This window comes from Vigna unguiculata, chromosome 1, assembly GCF_037176805.1.
Source record: "Vigna unguiculata cultivar grain cowpea cultivar isolate G323 ecotype 2 chromosome 1, ASM3717680v1, whole genome shotgun sequence".
In the NCBI taxonomy this organism is placed as follows: domain Eukaryota; kingdom Viridiplantae; phylum Streptophyta; class Magnoliopsida; order Fabales; family Fabaceae; genus Vigna; species Vigna unguiculata.
In genome coordinates, this window is record NC_140792.1 from 13,069,672 (window position 1) to 13,093,882 (window position 24,211).

At 36.7% G+C, this 24,211-nt stretch overlaps 1 protein-coding gene across 2 annotated transcripts; it reads right to left on the bottom strand.

Annotated features, from left to right (window-relative positions):
* Nucleotides 1-11,142: 11,142 nt before the first annotated feature.
* On the bottom strand, nt 11,143-22,614 carry FUG1 (Translation initiation factor 2, small GTP-binding protein). 2 transcript variants are annotated; one of them, XM_028049369.2, is made up of 12 exons: nt 20,719-22,605; nt 20,588-20,620; nt 19,912-20,025; nt 19,456-19,605; nt 19,254-19,352; nt 19,093-19,155; nt 18,483-18,638; nt 18,299-18,364; nt 16,779-17,015; nt 15,954-16,229; nt 15,543-15,731; nt 11,143-11,785 (listed from the first exon to the last, which is right to left on the bottom strand). In XM_028049369.2, the coding sequence occupies exons 1-12, from the start codon at nt 22,234-22,236 to the stop codon at nt 11,624-11,626; spliced, it is 3,063 nt and encodes a 1,020-aa protein (XP_027905170.1). In that variant the 5' UTR covers nt 22,237-22,605; the 3' UTR covers nt 11,143-11,623. The 2 variants fall into 2 exon arrangements, with proteins under 2 accessions (XP_027905170.1, XP_085526341.1); XM_085670215.1 differs by lacking the exons at nt 11,143-11,785; nt 15,543-15,731; nt 15,954-16,229 and adding an exon at nt 16,271-16,560 and having other exon boundaries at nt 20,719-22,614.
* Nucleotides 22,615-24,211: the final 1,597 nt, after the last annotated feature.

Sequence of the window (24,211 nt, forward strand, 5' to 3'; positions counted from 1 at the left end):
TTCACTAGAGTAAACTAGTTTAATGAGAAAAAAATACACTGTTGTAAAAGACATTATTTTGTTGCAAGTGTTATCATGAATCCATACATGTATTGATTTTCAGACCTATTACTTTTTCCTTCATCTTATAATTAGTAATGTCTTTCCTCTCCCAGTAAAGGTAAAAAAAAATAATAAATAATAAATATTCTTAGTTTTCTGATGAAATTTTAATCATTTTGTTACATTTTAGAATACCAATATCTTTGATCCTTGTATAAGAATAAATCACAGTAATGTTTATTCTCATTATTATAAAAGAAAAATGTTTATTTTTAAATGTATTAATTACCAATTACCAATTTAACTTAATTTGTTCACATGCAAGTTTAACAATGGGTTTTAATTTTATATGCTACTGTCAAATATTATTAAAACTATTTATGTATTTGTAAGTTCAAAACAAATGTCAGATTTTCGATGATAATACATGTTTTTTTTAGTCATTCCTATGAAACTCAGGTAGGAGACGCTGTGTTGACTGCTGTTGGTTTCATGATGGTTTTCTTTAATTTTCCCTTGCTTAATATAGATGATCATGCCTGTTTGTATGCTTTAATGAGATTGATAATGAAAATGTTGGTATGGAAAGCATGACTTGTTTTGTGGTTGGTGGTGGAATGGTATGAAAATTGAATTCTTGAGATGGCATGTGGAAATTTGTTGGTAAAAGAGTTTCAAGGGAGACTCTTGGTAATGGTAGTTAGTGTATACCTTGATATAGGAGATGTCTAGATAAAGGAAGGTATCCTGAACTCTAATAATCATTCACGCTCACATAGAGCATAATGATTTATGTGGTGAGATTGGCAGGAGGTCCTAGTCTTGGGACGTATTGGGCCTAAGACATTAGAGGATTAACCTTGTGTGTGGTTGGGTGATAACCCCTTGCGTCTAAACTCTGCAAAGTTTATAAACCAGCATAGGTGCATACTTCCTTTAGAATTCTATATCAAGAGTATGATCCGGATATTGAGTCATAGAGTCTTGCAATTGTTTGCTTTCACATGATTGGGTGCCTCCTGCTTTGTTTGATTATAACCTGTTTTGTCATTTGGTTGCTTGATAACATGTTAAAATATTTTACTCTAGCTTACCCTTTCATTTTTATTTGTTCCTTGCTTTGCTTTCACTTTTGCAATGATCACCAATTTATTGGTGTGAGCAAATGTGGAAACCCTTGGTAAAACTCAGGATGGTGAAGATGCTGATGTGTAGAGTGGTCCCCATGGTCTGGGTTGTGGCTCACTATTGAGCCCCTTTTTGAAGAACTCTTGTTTATTTAGATTCCTTGCTCTTTGAGCAATCTTTTGTAAAACAATAGTACCCTTGTGTCCTTTTTATGGCAATTGTGGTGTGCCTAAGCTTTTATTCCTAGTATACTATGGATAATTGTAATAGTCAGTACATGTATGCTTCATGATATGTGCTCTTTTACATTATAATTATGTGATGCTTAATTTTAGTAGATTACTCTATTTAAAATGGGATGTCACATCATTAAGCACAATAAATTTCAGGTAGTTAACACCCACATATTTAAGCAAGTTGTGACAGAACTCATAAACATTAAGCATGAATACGAGCCATTAATGTGCACACACGAATTTGAGATTAAGCATGCATCAAAAACGTATTTATCATCAAAACCCAACCTGAAATAGATGCAATTCCGAATACAACCCAAAAATGACTAACAATCTCATGGTTTCATTTCAATTTCATCAAGGAACCAATGCAAAAAACTTAGCTAGACATAAAAATGGAGCAATTAAGCACTTTAATTCTGAATGAACGAAAACATCAAAAAATAAAAACCCTAACCTACTTCAAACGCAAATTCAAAAGCAAGAGCAAAAGAGAAATTTCAAGGCTTTGAATGAACGAAAATCACTACTATCATAAAAGAACCGAAAACCCCACAATGGGTGTTGTTCCAAGTCATTACAATCTATAAAATGAGATGCCCAAGCTAGCAAATGAATTCAAAACGTAAAACCCACATTAGGAGCTGCCAAATGTGCATAAAAACAGTAAAAATTAGGCAAAAACGTGAAAAACCGCAAGTAGCACCTCCATGACACCCACCAAAGCTTGAGAGCATGAAAATTGAAGTTGGAGAAGAAGCTATGCAGCTGGTGAATGCTAAATGATCTAATTTGCATGGTCAAATCAACCTTGCCACTAGTATTTACAAAAATGCCACTATACCACTCAGAATTACAAAAATGTTACTACTGGGCCTCAAATTTGGCCCATTTACTTAGGTGACGTGAAAATGACGTGGAAATGATGTGGAAATGATGTGACAATGATGTGGCAACTCTCTTCAACTGAATATTAATGTCCAAGTTCCAAAATTGTTTCACCCAAATACCTAAAAATAATTAAAAACTAAAATTAGGTCAAATAATGTGAAATTAACCCAAATTCGAAATAATAGCCCAATAAAGCCCAACAAATGAAAACACACTAAAGATAGACAATTAAGCACTGAAAAACTATCAAATGGGTAAACAAAGGCTAGAGGAATGGAGGGAAATAATGATTCATCAATGTTCATAGTGTTGATATAATTTGTATGATGATAATTTTTACTTGTGGTCATGAGATATTCTTGTAGTTAGAGTGTTCATTTTTCCATTCTAGAATAGCTAATTTGAGCATATTAGGTTAGATTCCTCACTTTTGGCCATTTTCGCATTTTCATAGAATTAGTGTTTGTAGAGCGTTTTTAAACATCATTTGAGTTTGGTTGCATCATATTTTGAGTCTTAGGGTCTTAGGTTAATCAAACCTAGTGTTAAGAGTCAAATTTTGTTCATTTAACCTTTATACCATGACATAGTTGACTTTGTGGAATCATTATAAATGCCTATTTACACTTGTTGGAAGTGGTTTGACCTTGTGGAATCATTAGCGTTTTTGAATCTCTTTCAAATTGAGTGATTTGACCTTATGGAATCATTATAAATGCCTATTTACACTTGTTGGAAGTGGTCAAACACCAAAATTTGAGGTTTAGGGCCTATTGAGCAAAAGTCTTAGTTTTCATGTTTTTGGTCATTTTAGCTTAGTTGTTTAACTAGTGTTTAGGTAGAGATAACCCTTCCACTTGAGCTTTTGATCAATTTGCAGGTCCTATATCCTTAGGCAAGGTTTAAATGAAGATTTGAAGGCCTAGTAGTTCACATAGCAGCAAGGTCAAGTTGGTGGCAAAGCATGAAGTGTGCAAAAGTGGCATCTTTGACCTTAGAGTTTAATTTTGCCATTTGGACCCTAAATCAAGAGCCAACCATTTGGAGCAATTTAGGACCCTAAATGTGACTGGTTTGGGCCTTGGTGAGAGGTGGCTTAATGTAAGGTAGATTTTAAGGTAGATTTGGTTTGATGGCATGGAGGGGACGACCCAACAACCTCCTACGGAGGTTGCATGTTTCTTGGACCATTCTTAGACTGATTTTTGACAACAACACAACACCTAATGCAGCAGACCCGAAATCCCCCCCTAAAATCACTCATTTTGACTCCATTTTTGCCTTTGGAAGCTTGGATAGCTCAAGCCTTGGTGAGAGGAAGGTTGGGGCAACTCTTTGTACTCATTTTTGGCATTGTAATCTGGATTTGAGCTTCAATGAATGAAAATTTTAGTGATGTTCATTTGGCATATGATTTCATAATGTTCATCATCATTTTCCACTAAACCACCACCTTGGCTACCACTTTTTCAGCTTGAACTCTACCCTACCTTACCAAATCTAGGCTCTAGAACTAGGCCTATGAATTGGTGTGTCCAAAGACCTCTATACATCATTTTTTTCGAAGTAAACAAGATGAATGGGTTGGATTCAAGACCAATGCTAGTAGTCAAGCTCATTTCACTCATATATCTCCACTTCATTGCACTCTTGCTACAATTTTCAGTTTCTTTTCATTCCACCACTTCACACACATCAATTTTAAGTTTCTTTAACGTTTTGCAAGTTTAATTTTAAGTTTCCATCATTAAATCACAAAACCCCCCCATTCTACACCATTTTCACGTTCAAACACACACCTTAGTTACTATTCCATTGAAATTCACGTTCATTTCTCGATCATTTTAAGTGTTGTGCACACTCCTGGGATGATTCCCAAGCCATTCGAACCATCACACACCCAATTCCATCACCATTTCATCAATTCACATTTCTCTGCAATTTTCCCATTCATGTTCAACACAAATGCATTGTTCCATTTGAATTTCGTGTGATTTAAGCTTTTTTATTTGTTCTTGAGCTTTGTTCATAATCCTTGGATGTTCCCCAAGCGATTTGAATCATCAATTTTGCATTTCCTTCCATGAATCATCGAATTTGAATTTTTGCATCTCAACCATTCGCGTTTCTACATAATCTTATAATTGCACGATTTCAATTATTATTGGTGCAAATTATTTTGGGGGTTCCATTCATAACATCATGACGAAGCTTTCTGCACTTTTAATTTCATTTTCACTACACGAGTTGGTTGAATCGGTCGAAATTGCATTTCTGCTCAAATTTGGGAATTGAGGTTCGTGAAATTGGGAACTTTGTGTGCAGTGCACCAAATCGAGTGATTCCAGTTTCTAAATTCAATTGCATCATCAAAAGATTTCAATCTGAGGCTACCATGCACTTTGCTCATGAACATGTTCTTAATTTTGGGCAGATTTCAAATTTGATGAATTTGGACCAATTTAATCATTGCATTAGCCTAGTTTTGATCATTAAATATGTTTTGAATATTTAGGATTAGAAAATTTATCATTCCCTGCCATTTTGTGCATTGCATGTCATGCATTCATGCCCAGTTTATAGCATTTCTTGCATTTGATAATCTTGAGTTTTTTTTTTTGTTTTTAAGTGTTGATTTTGAATAAATTTCCCCACACAATCAAGCATAAATACTGCATTTAATTTTATCCATGTCCACATATTGATTCCCAAATATTGGACAACAAATGTTGTCTTGAGCAATTGAATGAACGGATTTTGGATGTAAGAGGTAAGTTTTTAATTATAGTCCATGTTCATGTGCAAAGAAGGTTGTGGTGTTGATTCTAGGCATGTGGTTGTTGTCGTTTGTTTGGTATTTTAAGACTAAAATTTTGATTTTGTGAACATGAAGTTAGAGTTGAATGGTTATGTGTTTATGTGTCAAATTGGTAAGTGCATAATCCTATGGTGCAAGTATAGGTTGTTGATAAACCTCTTGTCACCTAGAGATTCAATCAAACTCAATTTTCTCACTAATACTACTTAATATAGCATAGTGATCAACCAAGGGTCAATCCAACGGATAGGCAAATGCAATTAGGGACTTATCAATTGTGAAGGATTTTGGGTAAATTTATTAAAAGACATGATGTAACTATATGTAGTATTGTTCATGTGCTTTTAAGAATTGATAAAGGATGTGTGTGTTGGATCATGAGAATTAGTTTAAGAATTTTCATTATGGGTATATCTTTTCAGGTTAATAGGAATGATATGGGACAATTGGTGTTTTATTTTGGTGAATGTTTTGGATGCTTGGTAGTTGGAATAGGTATTTTGTGCATAAATTGTGATGTTTCCGTGTTGTTTCCGGTAACACCCTAGGCGAATACTACTTCGTAAAGACAAATATAATTAAAATAAAATTCAAACATCTGATATCATTCCCAAACGCTATCATGAAGCGACAAATTAACACTACTTAAATATGACAAATTCAGTATTGTCAAGTTAGTAGTGAATAAGATAGGGTTAAGCTAACCCTGAGTCGTATCCCAACGAATACAAAATTGATTTTTAATATTTGACTCTTATAAAATATATCTTATTGCAAAAAATTATATGATGATATGCAAAAATAAAGAGAAGAATTTGAGAATGACATAGCAAATTAATAAAAGACTTTAAGACAATTATAATAAAACAGGCCAATTCCACTACTTTTAATACAGATTCTATATCAGTTATCTTCATATTATTGTTCAATTAACTATTGTTTTTTACTTCAAATTAATTAAAGTAAATTCTTAATAAATTTGTTGGCGTTCTTACTATTAACCAAAATAAATTCTCAATCAAAAGCAATAACTTTGTAGATTAATCATAGTAGATTTAATCAATGTACATTCTCAATTAAATATTGCTATGCCTAATCATGTCCACTCTTTTACCCTTAAAATCAAGGAAAAAGCTAATTAACCAAAGTAAATTTTTGATTAATTCTAGTTAAATTTTTTACCTTTAAACAAAGTACATTCTCAATCATTAGCAAAAACACATTCAATTACATGAAAGTTTATAAATTTAATCAAATTAGATTCTCGATTAATGATAAAAACCCTTGAACTCATGTTATCAACATACAAGGAGATTAAAACATCTCACTATTTAGCTATGATGTAAAACCATTACTTTTCACGTAATTCATATATAAAAGACATGTATGAATGAAAATAAAAAACAATAATAAAAAGAACAAAGACATTATTTTAATTTATCCTCAGAATCTATAATGAAGTTATAGTGGAACCAATCTAAGAAGCTTAGTGCTCCATGGATGAAGTGGAATACATGATAGATGGAAGAAGAATGTGAAGGAGTGTGACATGTGATTGATGGTATAGCTGCCAAAATTAGAGATTTACTAAGTGTCAATCTTTTGCTCCTTTAGATCTTATGTAGGCCTTGATTGGACTGGAATCTTATCTTTCTATTGCTGAAATCTTTTATTTTTTGGTTATAATATCCTTCAAATAATTAACATATTTTATCAGTTTCTAAAAATATTTGGAAGATTTTCTATGGTGATAATTTGAGATATACTAAAGATAATTAATTAAAAATATTTAATTCGAGTTTGGAGAGAGGATAAGAGGTAAGGGGAGTTGCTTCGCGCGTTATTATTCGTACTCATCATATTATGTCTTGTGTAATCATAAGTGAATGAATTCTCTGCCTGATATGTGTTGTTTTTGCATTTTCTGGGTTCTGCCCAGAAACCGCCTGGCGGGCATGCATGTGTCGCCAGGCGGTTCATCAGTTTGTGTGTGGATTTGGTTCCTGATGGCTTAAACCGCCTGGCAGGGATGAATATCCGCCAGGCGGTGCGACAGTGTTGTATTTTTTGTCAGGTTTGCGTTTCGCACAGGGGTGTTGGGATTTCTGATTATGACTGTATGCGTTGATAGTATGAGTTGGGTAGAATTGGGGTCTGGTAAAGTTTGAGAATACACCTTTATAATTTAACATGGATAGGGTTGGATTGTAGGTATGGGTGGAATCCGAGTTGAGTTATTAGGGTTCATAGGGTGGACGAAATTGAGGAGACTACGCCAAGAGAAAGTGGGACAGTAAGTTAAGTGAGATTTATTAAGTAATATTGTCTGTGGAGTATGGCTTGAATTCTGGAAACTTGGCATATCACGAGCACAGCAACTTGGAGTTTCTGGGTTCTGATACACCGCCCGGCGGTGTCTAGCTTGTCGTCAGGCGATGACGGGGACAATGGCACATTTAATGTTGTTTTCGGGTGGTTGTGAGGGAAGAGGCTAAGAGTGATATTGGAACTTAAAGAAGGGCACATTAAGAAATAATGTACATGGGTAAGTGTGTATGGTAATGGAGAGTGGTTGATGGGGTGATTACGTGACAAGTTCTTGATAGTTGTGTTGAGTAAAGGAAGAGAGTTGGATAGCATTAGTTGGTGAATTAGGAATGGAAAGCTTAGAATTCTGCCTAAATGTCGTAAATATCTTTAATTATTGGTTATGAGTCTTCAGTGTTTGGGGACTTGTAAGTTTAAACATAAGTTATGTGATTAGGCGAGATTGTGTGGAATGAGATGCATGGTAGTGCAGCGTGAAATAAGTATAATGAGAGGTGATTTGATAATGTTCCTAAACTGCAGTATTTGGCAGTGAATGGCGTGCCTTGTTATTGTATTGCTGATTAACTGTGATAGAGGAGTGAAATAGAGTGTCTAAATGTCTTTAGTTAGGTATATGGGCTATACATGGGAAGGTATAGGATTGGAGAATTTATAAATCCTGATAAGACAGTTGTGTTGTACATTCTAGGACATGCTAGAATTGCAGAATTAACCATTTTGGGTGTCAAATCAGTAGCCGGAAGTTACTGGTATGGCACCTGGCGATCTGCTGATACCGCCAGGCGATAGGAATCACTAGGAAAGATTCCTGCACCGCGTGGTGCCTGGCAGCAAGGGAGTGCCCCGCCAGGCGGCGTTGGGGAAACAGTGGCGCTGGAAGAGCGCTGGTGCCTGGCGCCTGGCGGTGGACAGGTACCGCCAGGCGGTCTGGGCCAATTTCGCCAGGCGGTGTTGGCTGGTGCGCCAGGCGGCCGTGCACCAGGTCACGAGTTGTTTGTATTGCTTTTAACTAACAATGACACTGTGCTTGGATCGGGAGATGCTGTGCCATGAGCGGGTAGGTTCATGGATGGTGATTGACATGTGATGATATGGGCGGGGAGGTCCATATCAAGTTACTCTCACGTGGGGATACGAGCGAGGTAGGTTCGTATGTTCCGTGCTCACATTGAGAGATGCCACGTGCGGGGAGGTACGGGGCTGGTGGATCACATGTGTTGGACTATGGGCGGGCAGGTCCGTAGAGTAGGACTACGAGCGAGGAGGTTCGTAGAGGCAGGACCACGAGCGAGGAGGTTCGTGTGAGCATCATGTTCCCGAATCCAAGGCTAACCAATTGTATGATTTGAAGACTGACAAGTCTTGGGGTTAAGGTCTTGGCCAAGAATTATATATATAATGAATAAGATGGGCATATGAGTTATCTTGTGTTCTATATGTTGTCATTTTATTTTCTCAGCTCACCCTTTCTGTTTGTGTGCGGCGATGATCGTGTAATTCGTTACACGGGAGCAGATGTTGATACAGGTGATGTTGAGGATGTTCAGACGGCGGAGTGAGGGATAGCATGGGATTAGAGCTAGGGTTTTGCTCATTTGTATTTTTTTGTTTTTAAATACTAATTTTGGAAACTTGTAACCTTTTATGGATTTAGTTATGAGTTTTGGCGCACTATTTTATTGAACTTAAATTTTTCCCGCGTTGGGATTTTTATCCAGATGACTATTAATGTGATTATTTCTTTTAATATTTATTTTTAAGTAATATTCCCTAGGGATGTTACACCGGCGACCTGGATGGGCCCGACGACTCGGATGGGCCGACGATCCGGACGTGCTCGACGACCCGGACGGGCCTAACGACCTACATGGGCCTTACAACCAGGATGGGCACGACGACACAAACGGGTCAGACGACTCGAATGGGTCGAACGATCCGGGTGATCTGGACGGACCTGACGACTCAGACGACCCAGGTGGGCCCGATGACCCGGACGAGCCTGACGACCTACACGGGCCTTACGACCCAGATGGCACGACGACACGAACGGGCGCGTTGACCCGGATGGGTCCTACGACCCAAACGGGCTCGATGTCTTGGACGGGGCCTACGATCCAGACGGGTCCGACGACCGAAACGGGCTTAACGACCTGGACATGATCGACGACCTGGATGGTCCCGACAACTCGGACGGGCCTGACGACGTTGACGTACCCGACGACCCAGACGAGCCCCACGACTCGAACGTGTCTGAATACCCGATTGGGCCCGACTGTTTGGACGGGTCCGTCTGGGTCGTTTGGCCCGTCCGTGTCGTCGGGCCCATTCGGGTCATTCGGTCTGTTCACGTCGTCGAGCTTGTTCGTGTTGTCAGGCCCGTCCGGGTTGTCGGGCCCGTTCGGGTTGTCTGGCCCGTTCGGGTTGTCCGGCCCGTCCGGGTCGTCGGTCTCATCCGGGCCTTAATGACACAAGTTTTAAAAAATTCAATTTAAATTTCTTTTATAAAAAATGGATTCTGGATTTTGAACTTGATCGAAATATTTGGATTAGATTTAAATCTTGATCCAAATATTTGGATCTGAATTTTAAAAAAATCCAAACTACTTTTGCTAAAGAAATGGATTTCGGTCAAAAATCTAATCCAATTATTTGGATATAAAATGGATGTGGATTGGATCATTAAAAATCCAATCTATGCCCACCCCTACCTGGAGGAAAACCTAGAATAATTTCAAAAGCTTAGCCAGTCTAAGGAGCTGTTAAGTTTGCTTGAATGTTGGTATACACATTAATGAATTATGATAGGTAAGAACTATAAATGTTACGTGTTGAAGAAACTACATATGTAATATATAAGTTGCTATAAACCTCCTCGCTTTATAAATCAGTTTTATAAAGTTAAAGTTTAAAAAATAATCAAGTTCATAGCTATATATACTCAAGGAACAATTTCTACACATACATAGTTTTCGTTGATAAATAAATAACGTAAAAATAAATCTATTACTATATTTCTAGGTTTGGGAAATCAAGAAAATATAGAAAGAATAATGGTAAGTATTTTTTATTCATTGTTTTAAAAAAATATTAAAGATCGTAGTAAATTGTTAGCATGCTGAAGTTATGATTTTCTTTTTTTCCAAGTGCATAGTTAACAATTTTCAAAATACTATACGTCAAAGTTTATTGAAGCTATATTTTGTTTCCATTTCCCCCACTCGGTTTACCATTCAACACTCTTCTCCTTCTTTTTCTTATTTTTTTACTTTTACACAATAGAATAGTGCTCTCTTTTGTCATATTAGTATCTTATATCTCGATAAATGATTAAATTAGTCAAAAAAGTTTTATGAAGGACTAACTCCAAATTTTACTGAAATTTGAAGAACCAAAAATATATTTAACCCTAAAAATTAATCTACTTTTTCCTCAATATATTTTTTTTTTCTGATTCAAAATTTAAATTAAGATTGGAATACAATTTTAAGATTGGAGTACAAATAAGAGTGAAATATATGCAGACCTACACATACACTATAGATCCAAAATTTTTAAAATGAATAATCCATGTGTAGATAAGTAAACGTTAACCAATATGGTTTCTTTCGTAGTTTTATCTAATCTAGTCGTTAGGTAATAAAACAAAATGCAGAAAGAAAAAAACATTAATCAAAGCATTCACATTGTTGCACAACGTTGGATAATCTAAATATATTCCATCTAGGAGCAAAAATCAGTAGAAATACAAATTTTCAGATCAGTGCATGATGCATCTATTTTTTTTTTTCTCCTTTATCAAAAATATGATGATGCGTCCATTATATAGCATCATACAAAAAATGAAGAAAAAAACTGCAATTCTTCCCTTGTCTTATATATGGTTGTTACACGTATTTTGGGTCAAGGCCTTGAAACTTTTTCCCTCTACAAAGAGCTGAAACTGATATACTTTCTTATATACAATTTTACAATGCAACAAATCATTTTGAACACAGATCTTCAGAAGTGGCAACCTCAATATCAATATAATGAATGAGGGAATTGTTACCTCTCCAATTTCACAACATCAATTGGAGAGAAATACAACGTATTTTCAACTGGAACCTGGAGTGCATTTGGGCTGTGTCCAACACAAGATAGGAAATCAATCTGAGAGTGGCACACATCAGTCTTCATTCTACAATGCAACTCCTACTCCCTCCACAGCAGCTGCCATTGATGCTGAGGCCTCTTCAAGGGTTCTCTTCTTCTCAATTGTGTTGAAGGCTTCAAGAATGTCACCCTCTTCCCAGTCATCAAAGTCTTCCAACCCAAGTCCACACTCAAGACCAGCATTTACCTGTTCACAAGGGAGAGATAGAGATTGTGTATTCAGCCAGTAGCTAGAGTAACATGGAGACAACACATATTCAACACAAAGAAACCACAGCTGAATTATACAATACACTGGCAAAATGTTGTTCAATCATTCTAAAAAGAAAGCATGAAAAAGCTATTACACAGTAAAACTAGGGCAGCATCTGAATAAGCTTCACTCGGAAAATTATGTCATAGAAATAGAGGTAGCAAAACAGGTTACCCAACCCAATGCAGGTTGTAGGCTATAGCGAATCAGACAAATATATAATATCCAAATTCATTTGTGCCACTAAAATGAACTCCAAGCCTTCTTAAAGCCTGATTTTCCGGAGCTTTTTTGCAGACTAAGCCCGGATAAAGTCATGATCTGATCAGGCTATAAAAGGTTTGTGTTTAATTTGAATTTAAAATTTAAAGCCCACCACCCTACATTTTATTGGGTAGATTCATGCAGTTCCGGATGATATAAACCAACCCATTTTGTTACCGCTAGATAGAAGACGTCCTAAGGATCAAGTACAAGAAAAACATTAAGTTTATACCTGATTCACTATCAAAGTAAAACACAATACAATATCATCTATGTATAAGAAAGTTCCACCTTACTTTCCTAATGAAGGCAATTTCACTTTCAATGAAAATTTTTCATCGCCCTTCACATGTAAAACATATTTAAAATTCTAAGAACCAAAGATTGCAATACAATTTTGATTTTGGATTTGGAGTCCAGTGGAGTCATATCCATGTAGTCAAACACACCTACTCAAACTTGGTTGTTATGTGTTATATCTTCTTAGCAAGTAAACGTTAAGCTTAGAAAGTACTCCCTTATATATTATAACTTGACTATATCTTTTGTCAATATGAGATTTCCAACACAACCTCTCTTGTCGAGGACTAGACATATCAAGCATAAGATGAGATATTTTGTGGGTGGTTGATAAATCCCTAATCTTTAGATTTTTTTCTTAGCCAATTGCATTGTTTTGGGTAGGTTTTAAGTGGTTAATTAAGAAATTAGTCTAGAGTTAGTTTAATTAGGTTTCTAGTCTAGTGCTGCAAAAGTAGCGTAATTAGGTGCTTTTAATACATTTTAATATAGTTCTCAGAAGTGTTATTAGTTTGGTCCAGTTCGCATACATCTTTAGGTTCATAAATCCTTAGTGGCATGATAGTGTGTAAGTCTTAGTTTGATAAATAGTCTTAGAAGTAGAATTTGGTCTAGTTTTAGGAGTCTTTAGAAGTAGTTTGGTTTGAGTAACATTGTCTAGGATTTTTGAGTGAAATGCATAAGAAAGACCTAAAATCTCATCTCAAAGTTCAGAGAAGTCACAAAGAGGAAGCTGATTCAGCCATTTTGCTTCAATGTAGAAGAGTTGACTTTTTGCTCTTCAATTCCAAATGAAAGGGCAACCTTTGGGACAGCTTTAGGGCATTGAAATACAATTTTTCTGACTTTGAGATGGTTGAAATATGGTCCAATTATGCATAGCACTCTAAAATGCAATTTTTGCATGTTTAGCTCTTTTAGGTGCATTGTAGACATAGCATAGCTTTGTTTTGTGCGTACTAACTTGTTCTTTTAATGAAAGCATGCGTGGGACTAGAAATTAGTGAGTGGTCTGTTAGCGGCCCGATAGCGAGTGGAACAGAATGTCCAAGAAATCTTGTTAGGATAGGCATTTGGGTGTCACATGGAGCTACAAACGCTTGGCAATGGCCTTTCATTGGAATGGAATGAAACAGGATGTAAAAAAGTTTGTGGCTGCTTGCTAGGTGTGTCAACAGAGTAAGGTTCAAAACCTTAAACCGGCAGGCCTATTACAACCACTTCTCATTCCAAATCCTGTGTGGAAAGACATTTCTATGGACTTTATTGGTGGGCTGCCCAAAGCAAAGAATGCAAACACTATCATGGTGATTATGGATAGATTGAGTAAGTATGCTCACTTTATTCCCTTATTGCACCCATATACAGCCAAGGATGTGGCTTCTATTTTTGTGAAAGAAATTGTCAGCTTCCATGGGTGAAATGGTTACCATGGGGAGAATTTTGGTTTAATTCCTCTTTCAATGCCACTATAAAAATGAGTCCATATAAGGCTCTTTATGGCCAGGATCCTCCTATGATTATCCCATATCCAAGAGATAGCACTATCATAGCGGAAGTTGACAAAAGAGTTGATGCTTCGTGATAGTATCTTGGCTGAGTTGAAGCAAAACCTGCTCAAGGCACAAGGGAGAATGAAAGAACAAGCTTATAAGGGTAGGCATGAGGTGGAATTTCGGGTAGGAGACATGGTGTACCTGTAAAGCTCAACCTTATAAATTGCAGTCATTAGCTACACACATTAATGAAAAACTCAGTCCCAAGTTTTATTGGCCATTCAAGATCTTGGCCAAAATTGGGGAAGTGGCGTACAGATTACAACTTCCAGACAGCTCACGATAACACCTTGTGTTTCATGTTTCACAGTTAAAGAAGGCTTTACCCTCCTGCCAGCTGAGTCATGAACTGCCCAAGTTCCTCTCAAATGAGTTTGAATTGATGGTAGACCCAGGGTAAGGGTTGGCCACAAGGAAATTGTTGAATGGAAAGTGGCAAGTGCTGATTAAATGGACTGAGTTACCCACAGAAGACAGTTCTTGGGAAGATTAAGACGTGATTCAAACTTTTTTTCCCCGATTCCACCTTGAGGACAAGGTGTCGCTTGTTGGGGAGGGTATTTATGGGCCTCCACAGCAAAGGTCTTTGAAATATTACTACCCAAGAAGGGGCAAAAAGGTCACTAGTGGGAATGAGTCTGTTATGAGTGGAGGTAACTAACTGCACATGTTGCAAGGGAGGATTGGGGGAAAGGAGATACGGGAATAAGTAGGGAGAAAAAGAGAATAAAGAGCTAGAGAGTGGGGGAGGTGGAGGAGGGCGAATCATTTTAGCGTATTGTGGGGTAACTGTAGGACAGAGAACATTCTCTGATTTATGTTTTATGGTTTCAGTATCTTTTTGTTCCACTGTTGTTACCTTTTTTATTCAATAATACCAGGTCCTATCACATTTATAGCAGAAAACAAAGTACTGTACATGAGAGACTCAACAATAATCATCATCAAAGCATCAGACAGGAAAATTGGATAAATTACAAATTTCTCATTCAATGTAATATACTAAAGTTAATGATAAAGTCTCAAAAGTTGCATGATGGGAATTCATTTAATGCATGTGAAGTACAAGATTCACTTAAGTAAGATAATTTTTACTCAACCATATCATTCAAAGTTTCATTAATGATTAAAATATATTTTCATAACAAAAAAATAATGTTATAAGCTGCTCAACTTTGTTGGATTTACAATCAACCACGTAAATTTAAATTAGAGCAGATGTTGACAAAGAAATAGCAAATATAGCATTCTTTTGAAACCAACTCATTCCAAAAACTGTCCATTACACCGGCATTATCTCCAGAATACTGGCATATTTGATAGGTAAAGGTCAAGAGTCAATATACTAACAAATGTTTACTTTTCATAAAACTAACATAGCTGATGCCCATTTGTCAGAGCCAAATGCAACAAAAATGGACTGCCAATTATTGGGTGCACAATTGATAAGTTTTTATAAATTGAGTAACATTTGTCCAACTGTTTTCATACTTCTATTATGCATTTGTTGCTGTGTAATTCTTGTGTGAGAATTCTAAAAATCGGAATTAATACTGGAAGCAGAGCCATACCTCCTTAACAATTTCTTTCACTCGTCTCAAAGAATCAATTATACCAACATGAACTACTTTTCCCTTCCGCTTGACTCGAATACCACAATCTTTTAGCACCTTTCCCTCAGTAACCATGCATCCAGCAACACGACCACTACCGCTGCTGAATACAGCTCGTACTACTGCTGAACCAATCATTACTTGTTCCTACCAAAAGATAGCAATAAGTCTCAGCCAAATAGGCACTATAATATAAATCTCTAAGTACCCTTTAGAAACCGTATAAATCAAATTTACATGTCGGTAAGATATTTTAACAAGTTTGATTGTATTTAAATGCCATGTAAAATCATTTTGCTGTGCACTCACATAAATGTGCATATGTATAATATACAATAACGTTATAAATTTCAAGATATGTTGATTTACCTCAACTGGTTCTAGGAGCCCTTCCATTGCATTTCGTATGTCATCAATTAATTCATAAATAACTCTGTATAATCTAATCTCAACCGCTTTGTTATCTGCATAGCTTTTCACAGAGCCTGGTGCTTTCACATTAAATCCCACAATGATGGCCTTGCTTGCAACTGCAAGGTCCACATCACTAGTGCTTACATCACCTGTTGCTTCCAACAAAAACTTCAATGTAACATTGTCTTGTGGCAGCACCTGCAGAGCTTTTCTTACAGCTTCAATAGATCCCTAGCCATGACCAAGAACAATTACATTAATTGCATGTGAAGCAATAACCACAGTAATCCACAAAACATATTGCAGTTTTAGCTATTTAATACAATACAGAAAATGCCACCTTCCTTGTATGTTTACCTATTGTGGACATTTGACTATGCATATAACAGATTTGGACACAGGCTAGGTTATTGATAGCAAATAGGATAGGTTATTCAGCCTTCCATACAGGTTACACTAAAAATTACATAATACACTCATGTTTAGCACTCCAACAGGCAATGTTGTTTCGTGGTAGATAATAAGCATGTCTGGGTAATTCTATTACCATACACACGTTTTCCTGCAAAAAAACCACTCAAAGCCCTCTTAGGATAGTTAAAGGAAAATCTGTTAGATACATACTACGTAAGTTATTCTTTTATTTCAATGATCACAGCATGATAAATGATATCACCGATAAAGTCATTAATAGGTTCAATTAGGCAAGCAGTTTCAAATTAAAAATCAACCAGAAAGTGTACAAATTCAAGCAACACTAGAAAAAAGAAGTGACCATACCTGAAGATCAACCTTCAAAATAATATTTAATTGATGCAAGTCAAGTCCAGACAGCTTTCCTGAGGAAACTGCTGAAGCTAAGGAAGAAAGGGTGACTTTGCCATCTCCTGCCTTTGCTGAAATGCGCTCATTTCGCAATGACTCGGCACGAGCCTCAGCCCTTTCACGTGCAGCATCAAGGGATTGAACAACCTCAAATTCATCACCGGCAATAGGAACATTATTCAATCCAATAACCTGTATAAATCAGAAAATTTTGAATTAGGTAAAATTATAGCATCTAAAACGAGCTTCACAATTCTTATGGCTCTTGTAAAACCTGAAGAAGGTAACCACAAAATTAAAAATCTAAAGGTGCTATATTCTTTATTCTCCACCTTATGCTACTTACAGAAAAATTGATACCACCAAAATATTTTCATCTTTTTGATTCTTTATGAGGAAAGTGTAGGAAATAGTGACACTTAGTGAAGTTAGGAAAAATTATTTTCATGTATCTCAATTTTTATGCATTTAGTGCTGATGGATATTAATTTGTAGGAAATTAATATCCATCACAATTTATGCATTCAGTTATGATAATCCAGGGGAATAGTCTCCACAAAGTCTATCAGAGTCTACATACGGAGCAGAAATTATGGACTACAACCAAATATGAAGCTGCTTCATTCTCTAAGCTCTCTCTTAATTCTACCCATCCCGCTGAATTAGACTGAAAACATTTCCTTTAATCAGTATGTTTGTAATATGAAATATCAATGGTTGGAGAAATGAAATATACAGAGATAGAATGAGATCAATCACTCTTTTGTAGTAATTACTAATGCAACAGCTGGGCAACTCTACTTATTCTTCCCAGGCAAATCTAGAAAAAGACAGATGAAAGAAGCATTTGTTGTACAAAAAGACATCGCAAAATCTTATAACTACAATCTTTTATAGGATTGCTTCACCCCACACCTTAACCAGACACAAAAGCGTAGCTCATATCCATTCACATTGAAGAGAGAAAACCATTATTGAATACAAAGAACCTCAAATTTGTGTTCTCCGTAGTATTTGGTTTGTTCTTGGTTGTAGAAATGTGTTGTTCAGTAATCATACATGGATGTAAATGCACATAAAATAAATATAACAGACAATAATTATGTAACTTAAATTGCAAATGCAGAAATTTCATGTCAACAATGAATTCTCACCAATGAATAAAAGATGATAGAGTCTGGATTAGAAGCTAGAAATAAATACATGCAGATAAAGTGATTCAGTCCGTGTACATGTCAAGGGAAACCACATTATTAATATGAATCATGCAATCAAATGAGCCACAACACTGATATATAGAACACTAGTTGTCCAATTTAGCTTAATGGGAAATGGTGTCCTAACTACTTCACAATCCCCTCTCCCCCTCCCACCCCTAGTTCTTTTGTACTGTGTTGACCACTTTTTTAAGCAATTTCTCAAAGAAAAGAAGTAGTGTTAATTATATGCCACCTTCTTACTACGAATTTACAAACCTGTACAGGTACAGAAGGTGTAGCTTCATCAACACGCTTTCCACCATCATCAAATAAAGCCCGCACCTGAAAGAAAGAAATAAAAGATATTAAATACAGAGGGAAGCAAAGTAGAACGGCAGAATTCCGTAACCACGTATTAAGGTCATCTAGCATTGAATTTTAAGTTTAGCTATCTACCAACCTTTCCAAAAGCTTCTCCACAAACTACTATATCACCCCGTCTAAGAGAGCCATTCTGCACAATAAATGTAGCAAATGGTCCCTTTGATTTATCTAGCCCTGCCTCGATGACTGTTCCCTTTGCACTTCTATCAGGATTAGCTTTCAGCTCTTGCAACTAAATCATTAATGCTTAGATCAGAATGAATGCCAGAAAAAATAAAAAATAAAAAGCGCAAACAAGTGTAAATTTTAACTGAACAATGATGCACTGTCAATGAGTCAATATTCTTCAGTCCCACAAAAGCATCAAAATTTAATCAAGACATCTCCTTCGTGGAGGAGACTTTAGAATGATAGTACACAACATAATAGTATTTTTTTTTTTAAACCACAAGCATATTATAAAATAAAAGTGTTAAACTGTATTTGAGAAAAAATAGAGATGTGCTGAATGTGTAAACTTACTTTCGTAGTGGATTTATTACCATATATTGATCACAATTCACAACTCACAAGTAGATGTCATAAACAAGATTTTCAATCAATACGCAATAATACAACATTAAAAATTATAAATAGAATAGTTATAAAGTGGCTTAAGCTAGTCATGACACTAACAGTAATTATACCTCAGCAACAAGCATAACAGTTTCCAAGAGATCATCTACATTCTTTCCTTTAAGAGCACTTATCTGTTGACATAAAAGGACAAGAGAAAAATGTAACTTATTTGAAGTCAAAGAAACATAAATAGGGTACGAAATGATAACAACAAATAAGAAATACAAACCGGAACCATTGGGGTGCTACCACCCCAGTCTTCTGGCATTAAACCAATTGAAGAAAGCTCCTGCATGACTCGTTCTGGATTTGCTCCGTCTTTATCTATCTGTTTAAGAGAAATAAATAATAATTTGACAAGAATTTCTCAAGGCATCGCCATGTAAAGCATAAGAATTATAAATAATGTTGCACCCATCATGTTGACATGCCTTGTTAATAGCAATGATTATGGGTACTCCTGCTGCTTTGGCATGAGCAATAGCTTCATTTGTTTGAGGACGAATCCCATCATCGGCAGCCACAACAATAATAGCAATGTCTGTTACACTTGCTCCACGTGCTCTCATAGCTCCAAATGCCTACAGGAGCACATACAATATATATAATTGAAGGGAAAGAAAAGTGAAAAGTTGACTTATAGCTAATAACTCAGCTAAAAATACATGCTACCGTAAGTCATTATGTCCTGATAAGGATTAAAGGACTTTACGATGACCCAGTAGAAAGAATTGCACACTTATAAAGGAAAACATAGAAGTTGAAAATTTTATTAAAACTGTGCATACCCATGTCCAGGAGTGTCAAGGAAACACAGGGCAAAGAAAGAATTGCATACTTATAAAGGAAAACATAGAAGTGGAAAATTTTATTAAAACTGTGCATACCTCATGTCCAGGAGTGTCAAGGAAAACACAGGGCAACTTTTTGCCGTCAACAGGTACTTCCACTTTATAGGCCCCAATTCCTTGTGTGATCCCACCAGCTTCAGAAGCGGCTACCTGTTAACAATTTGTGCATGAGGCTAAAATTGAACGAGTGTAATATGAGATTCCGCAGGAGAAGCTCCAGAAATAACATAATTGTGAAAAAGTCTCATGCTTTGAAAAGAACAAGATGCAGCCAGCAAAGAAGCATCCAGAAAAGGGAGCAAACTACGGCAAAGCATTTCACTAAAACAAACAACAATTATTATTAATTACTAAGCAACTATCTCTTATTGTATATTACAACTCACAATCTAGCAATAATTTTAATTTTCCCAGGTCGGTATCTCTTTACATAAGGGCCATTGAAATGCTTGTGCTTTGAAAGATATATTAATCCTTAATCCTTTACATTGAAATCCATGGATTGCACATTTAGAACCATATCCTTCCTGGAAACCATAGTCCAGCAGCATTGGGAACATTTTATGTAAACTACTGTACCTAATCATAAATCATAATTTATAGAATTTGTGTAAAACATGGTCGTAAACATTGACATAACATAAGCTTTATATGCTCATGATCTTAAAGAAGCTGAAAGAATCATATTGATTTAATTAAATTTTCACTATACCTTGCTCTTCCGTATATAATCCAAAAGAGTTGTCTGCCAATTCAAAACACACAAAAAATGTCAGCAAATGTTGGAATTCAGGGTAAATAATAAAACAGAGAAAAATGAATAATACAGAGTGTATCACTAACCTTGCCATGATCTACATGGCCCATAATAGTAATAACAGGAGGCCTATCTTTGAGTTTATCGAGGTCATCTTCATCAAGAATTTCTCTTTTCTTCACTAAGCCTTCAACTTTGACCGGGTCTGCATCTATGACTTCAACATCATACTCCTTACAAATCATCTTTACCATATCTTTGTCAAGTGTTTGTACCCCATCTGGTTTAATCCCCTTGGAGTATAGATAACCAAGGATTTCACCTTCACTGGTTGCCAAACAGTAGGCCAATTCCTCCACCAGCATACCACTGTCTCCAACCTCCAGAATTTCTACTTTGACAGGAGCTGCATCCCTAGCAGCCTGGAGTCGTGCTGCCTTTCGACTTGCTTTACTCCATTTCCTTCCTTTTCTTGCTGTTGCGGCACCAGGAATAGAGACATCAAGCTCTGATGCCTCATGAATCACATCAGCATCATCGTCATCATCCAAAATTCGTCTTCTTCGTCCTCCCCCAGCCAGAGCACCTTTCTTCCGGAAATCATCTTTAAACTTCCCAGGGGAAGGTGCCTTCCCTGGTTTTGGGGGTGCTAGAACTGCTTGCGCAATTAGAGGATCAACTACTGGTTTCTTGGAAGCAAACTTGTCAATTAAGATGGGTGACTTCTTTTCTTTGGATTTAACTGATGTTTCAGCTGCCCCTTTGTCCCTCAAGACAACAGGTTTTTTGACAGGTGGGGGAGCTATAGAAGGTTTAGATAGTAACGCAGGTTGAGGTTTTGAAGGTGGTTGAGGTTTTGAAGGCAATTGAGGTTTCAAAGGTGGTTGAGGAGCACGAGTTTGAGAAACCACCTTCTCCCCTCCTCTAGTTTGAGACTTATCCTCTTCATTCTTGTTATAATTAAGCTTTGGTACTTCCTTCACAACCTTCTGCACCGATGCAACAGTATCCCCTTTACGCCATACACTCTTCAAGGTTTTAGACTTCTGAGATGCTGCTGAATTCACCGGTTTCTCAGCCTTAGGACTAGCACCAGCATTATTCCTTATTGGTTTGTTCACTGAACCATTATTCTTATCACCATTCACCTTGGAACTCCCCAGCTTTTCCGCCTTCTCTAACACCTCCCCAAGTGATTCAATCACCTTATTCCTCTCTTCCACATCCCCAGGATCCCGAGCAGTCCTTGAGGGCCCCAAAATGGAGTCACCCTTATTCTCTGGTGACTTTAACACAGGCCTTGGAGGAGGCTTAAGCACAAAACCAGCACCATCATCTCCACCCTTACTACTACTGTTAGAATCAAGGGACACTGAATTCCCTTGGTCAGCAATAAAATCAGTTGTGGTCACTGAATATCTACACACAGACAATGATAAACAATGCCATCTCTTTCTCCCCTTACAATTCCCTCTGGAAAAAGAGACCCTCTTCACCACAGAATGAGACCTTCCAGAGGAACTCACACCCATGAGGCTCCCCAAACTCACTGGAGAAGCAAGGGAACTCATTGTTCCCTGTTTGTTCCCCACTAAAATTAACATACTGAGCCCCACCCCACAACACCAAAACAAAAAAATGTTCCAAAACTAAAGCACCTTCTAAAACTTCATCAATACCCCATCATATCACACACCCCTATCAACTACTCGACCTACCCAGAGCCCAAATTCCAATCAAGAGCGACAAACTAAGAGCAATAGCAACACTTCTGACCCAATGGAGCAGAAAAGGTACGGTACCTCCGTTCTAAGAGAGAAGAATCTTTAGGTGCCAAATTGAGGTGGAACATGCAAACAGGTTTGGTAAGAAGAAGAAGATGACGACGATGATGAAAGGAATGAAGTGTGGGGTGATTCTGTGGCTATAGAAAGTGGTGAGTGATAGGTTTATGGCATTTTTCGAAGGGATGTGTGGATGGTTTTGTGCCTGCGGAATTATGTATGTGATAAGGCTTTTTCTTATTTTTCTTCCATTATTTTGTGGTTTTTTATGAGCTTCTCTCGTACGAGGAAAAATAAAAAAAATAGGTTAAAATACTTTTTCAAACATAAAAGTTAAAGGGTGGAATGAAATTTCGTCGAGTTTATGAAAGGTGTACGGTGGAACACGTATGATTATAAATATAATTATTATTATTTTGAGATTATTATTATTATTTAGTGTTGTGAATTTTCAATACTGAAATAACTTAATTTTGTTAATGCAACCACAGCAGAGAACAAAAAATAACGTGGATTTCCTTGACAGAGTTGGATATATTAATTGATTTTTTTTCAAGCACGATACCTTACACGTAGCTTATGTTGTTTTTGGTTATATGGTCATAATATATATATATATATAGAAAGAGAGATATTATTAATATTTAAATTTATAAAGCTTCCTGATATAATGAATTTTAACGAATCACAAAAGATGCATTGCAGTTGCAACGTCTCATTTAATATATATGTTTAATTAAAGGAAATATCACATACAATATAATATAAAGAACAATGTCATGAAGTTCAAGCATCAAACAATACATTTAACCTTGAATAAACCAGAATAAAGACTAGCCACACCAAGATGTCATGAACATAATTAAAAGATTCAACGGATGTCCTAAAGCTTGCTCAAGCAAGGGATTACAAAATAATATAAACTCTTCAATGTGGGCTCAACAGTGAGTCCAACACCAAACCATGCCAACTAAGTTGTAGCATTCCCGTCCCCATCGCGATCACCAAGAGTTCCCATATCTGCTCACACCAAGGGATTGGTGATCATTACAAAAAGGAAAAACTACACAAGAAGACAAACACAAACAAGAAGTTTAAGCGAGAGCTTTACGTTTGAGTGACCACCCTACTCACCTAGGCTAGTTCAGTAGAACCCACCAGCTCCCCCTGGTGCGAATGCCAGATTCGAATCACACCCACAACACAGGCAATGTATTTTCACACGACAAACAACATGAATCAAGTATTCATAACGTAAAACAGACCAAGCATACAAAGGTAACTTAAAAACAGCGAAACCCTAGCTTCCCTTACTGGAAAACGCTAGCAAAGACTTAAGAATTCGTGGTCAAATTCTCTCCAAGAGGAGGAGGATGATGATGAAGGCGTGACCACCTCCTTATAAGCTCCCTCAAGAAGGATCACTAGAAGCATGTCTAGAGGGGAGTCTTCTATTCCATCACCTTTATCTTTGTTTTGCATTACTTTAGTTTGAATTCCCTAAGTTGGTTTCTAGTTGACTTATTTTGGTTGACTTGTTGACTTTGATCCAAAGTTGACCTTTGACCAAGATTAGATTAACTTAAACCAACATGTTAATCCTTGTTTTTCTTGTTTTGTAGGTAATTAAGAGAAAGTAGAGCATAGCTAGGTGGCACTTGGTGATTGGAGCACTTGGAGCACTTGGTGATTGGCACTAGGTGGCACATGTTCATCATTTGGTATCTAGAGCTTTGGTTGTCCTTGAATATGGTGTTTTCATGTTCTAACCTTGTCTTGTGTAGCTATCTTCGAA

Coding starts and splice junctions, on each gene's coding strand:
- FUG1 (XM_028049369.2), bottom strand. CDS start 22,236: ATGTTAATTTTAGTGGGGAACAAACAGGGAACAATGAGTTCCCTTGCT. Junction 19,606..19,911: donor TTGACACTCCTGGACATGAG/GTATGCACAGTT, acceptor GTGCTCCTGTAG/GCATTTGGAGCTATGAGAGC. Junction 19,156..19,253: donor GTAGCACCCCAATGGTTCCG/GTTTGTATTTCT, acceptor TTATGTCAACAG/ATAAGTGCTCTTAAAGGAAA.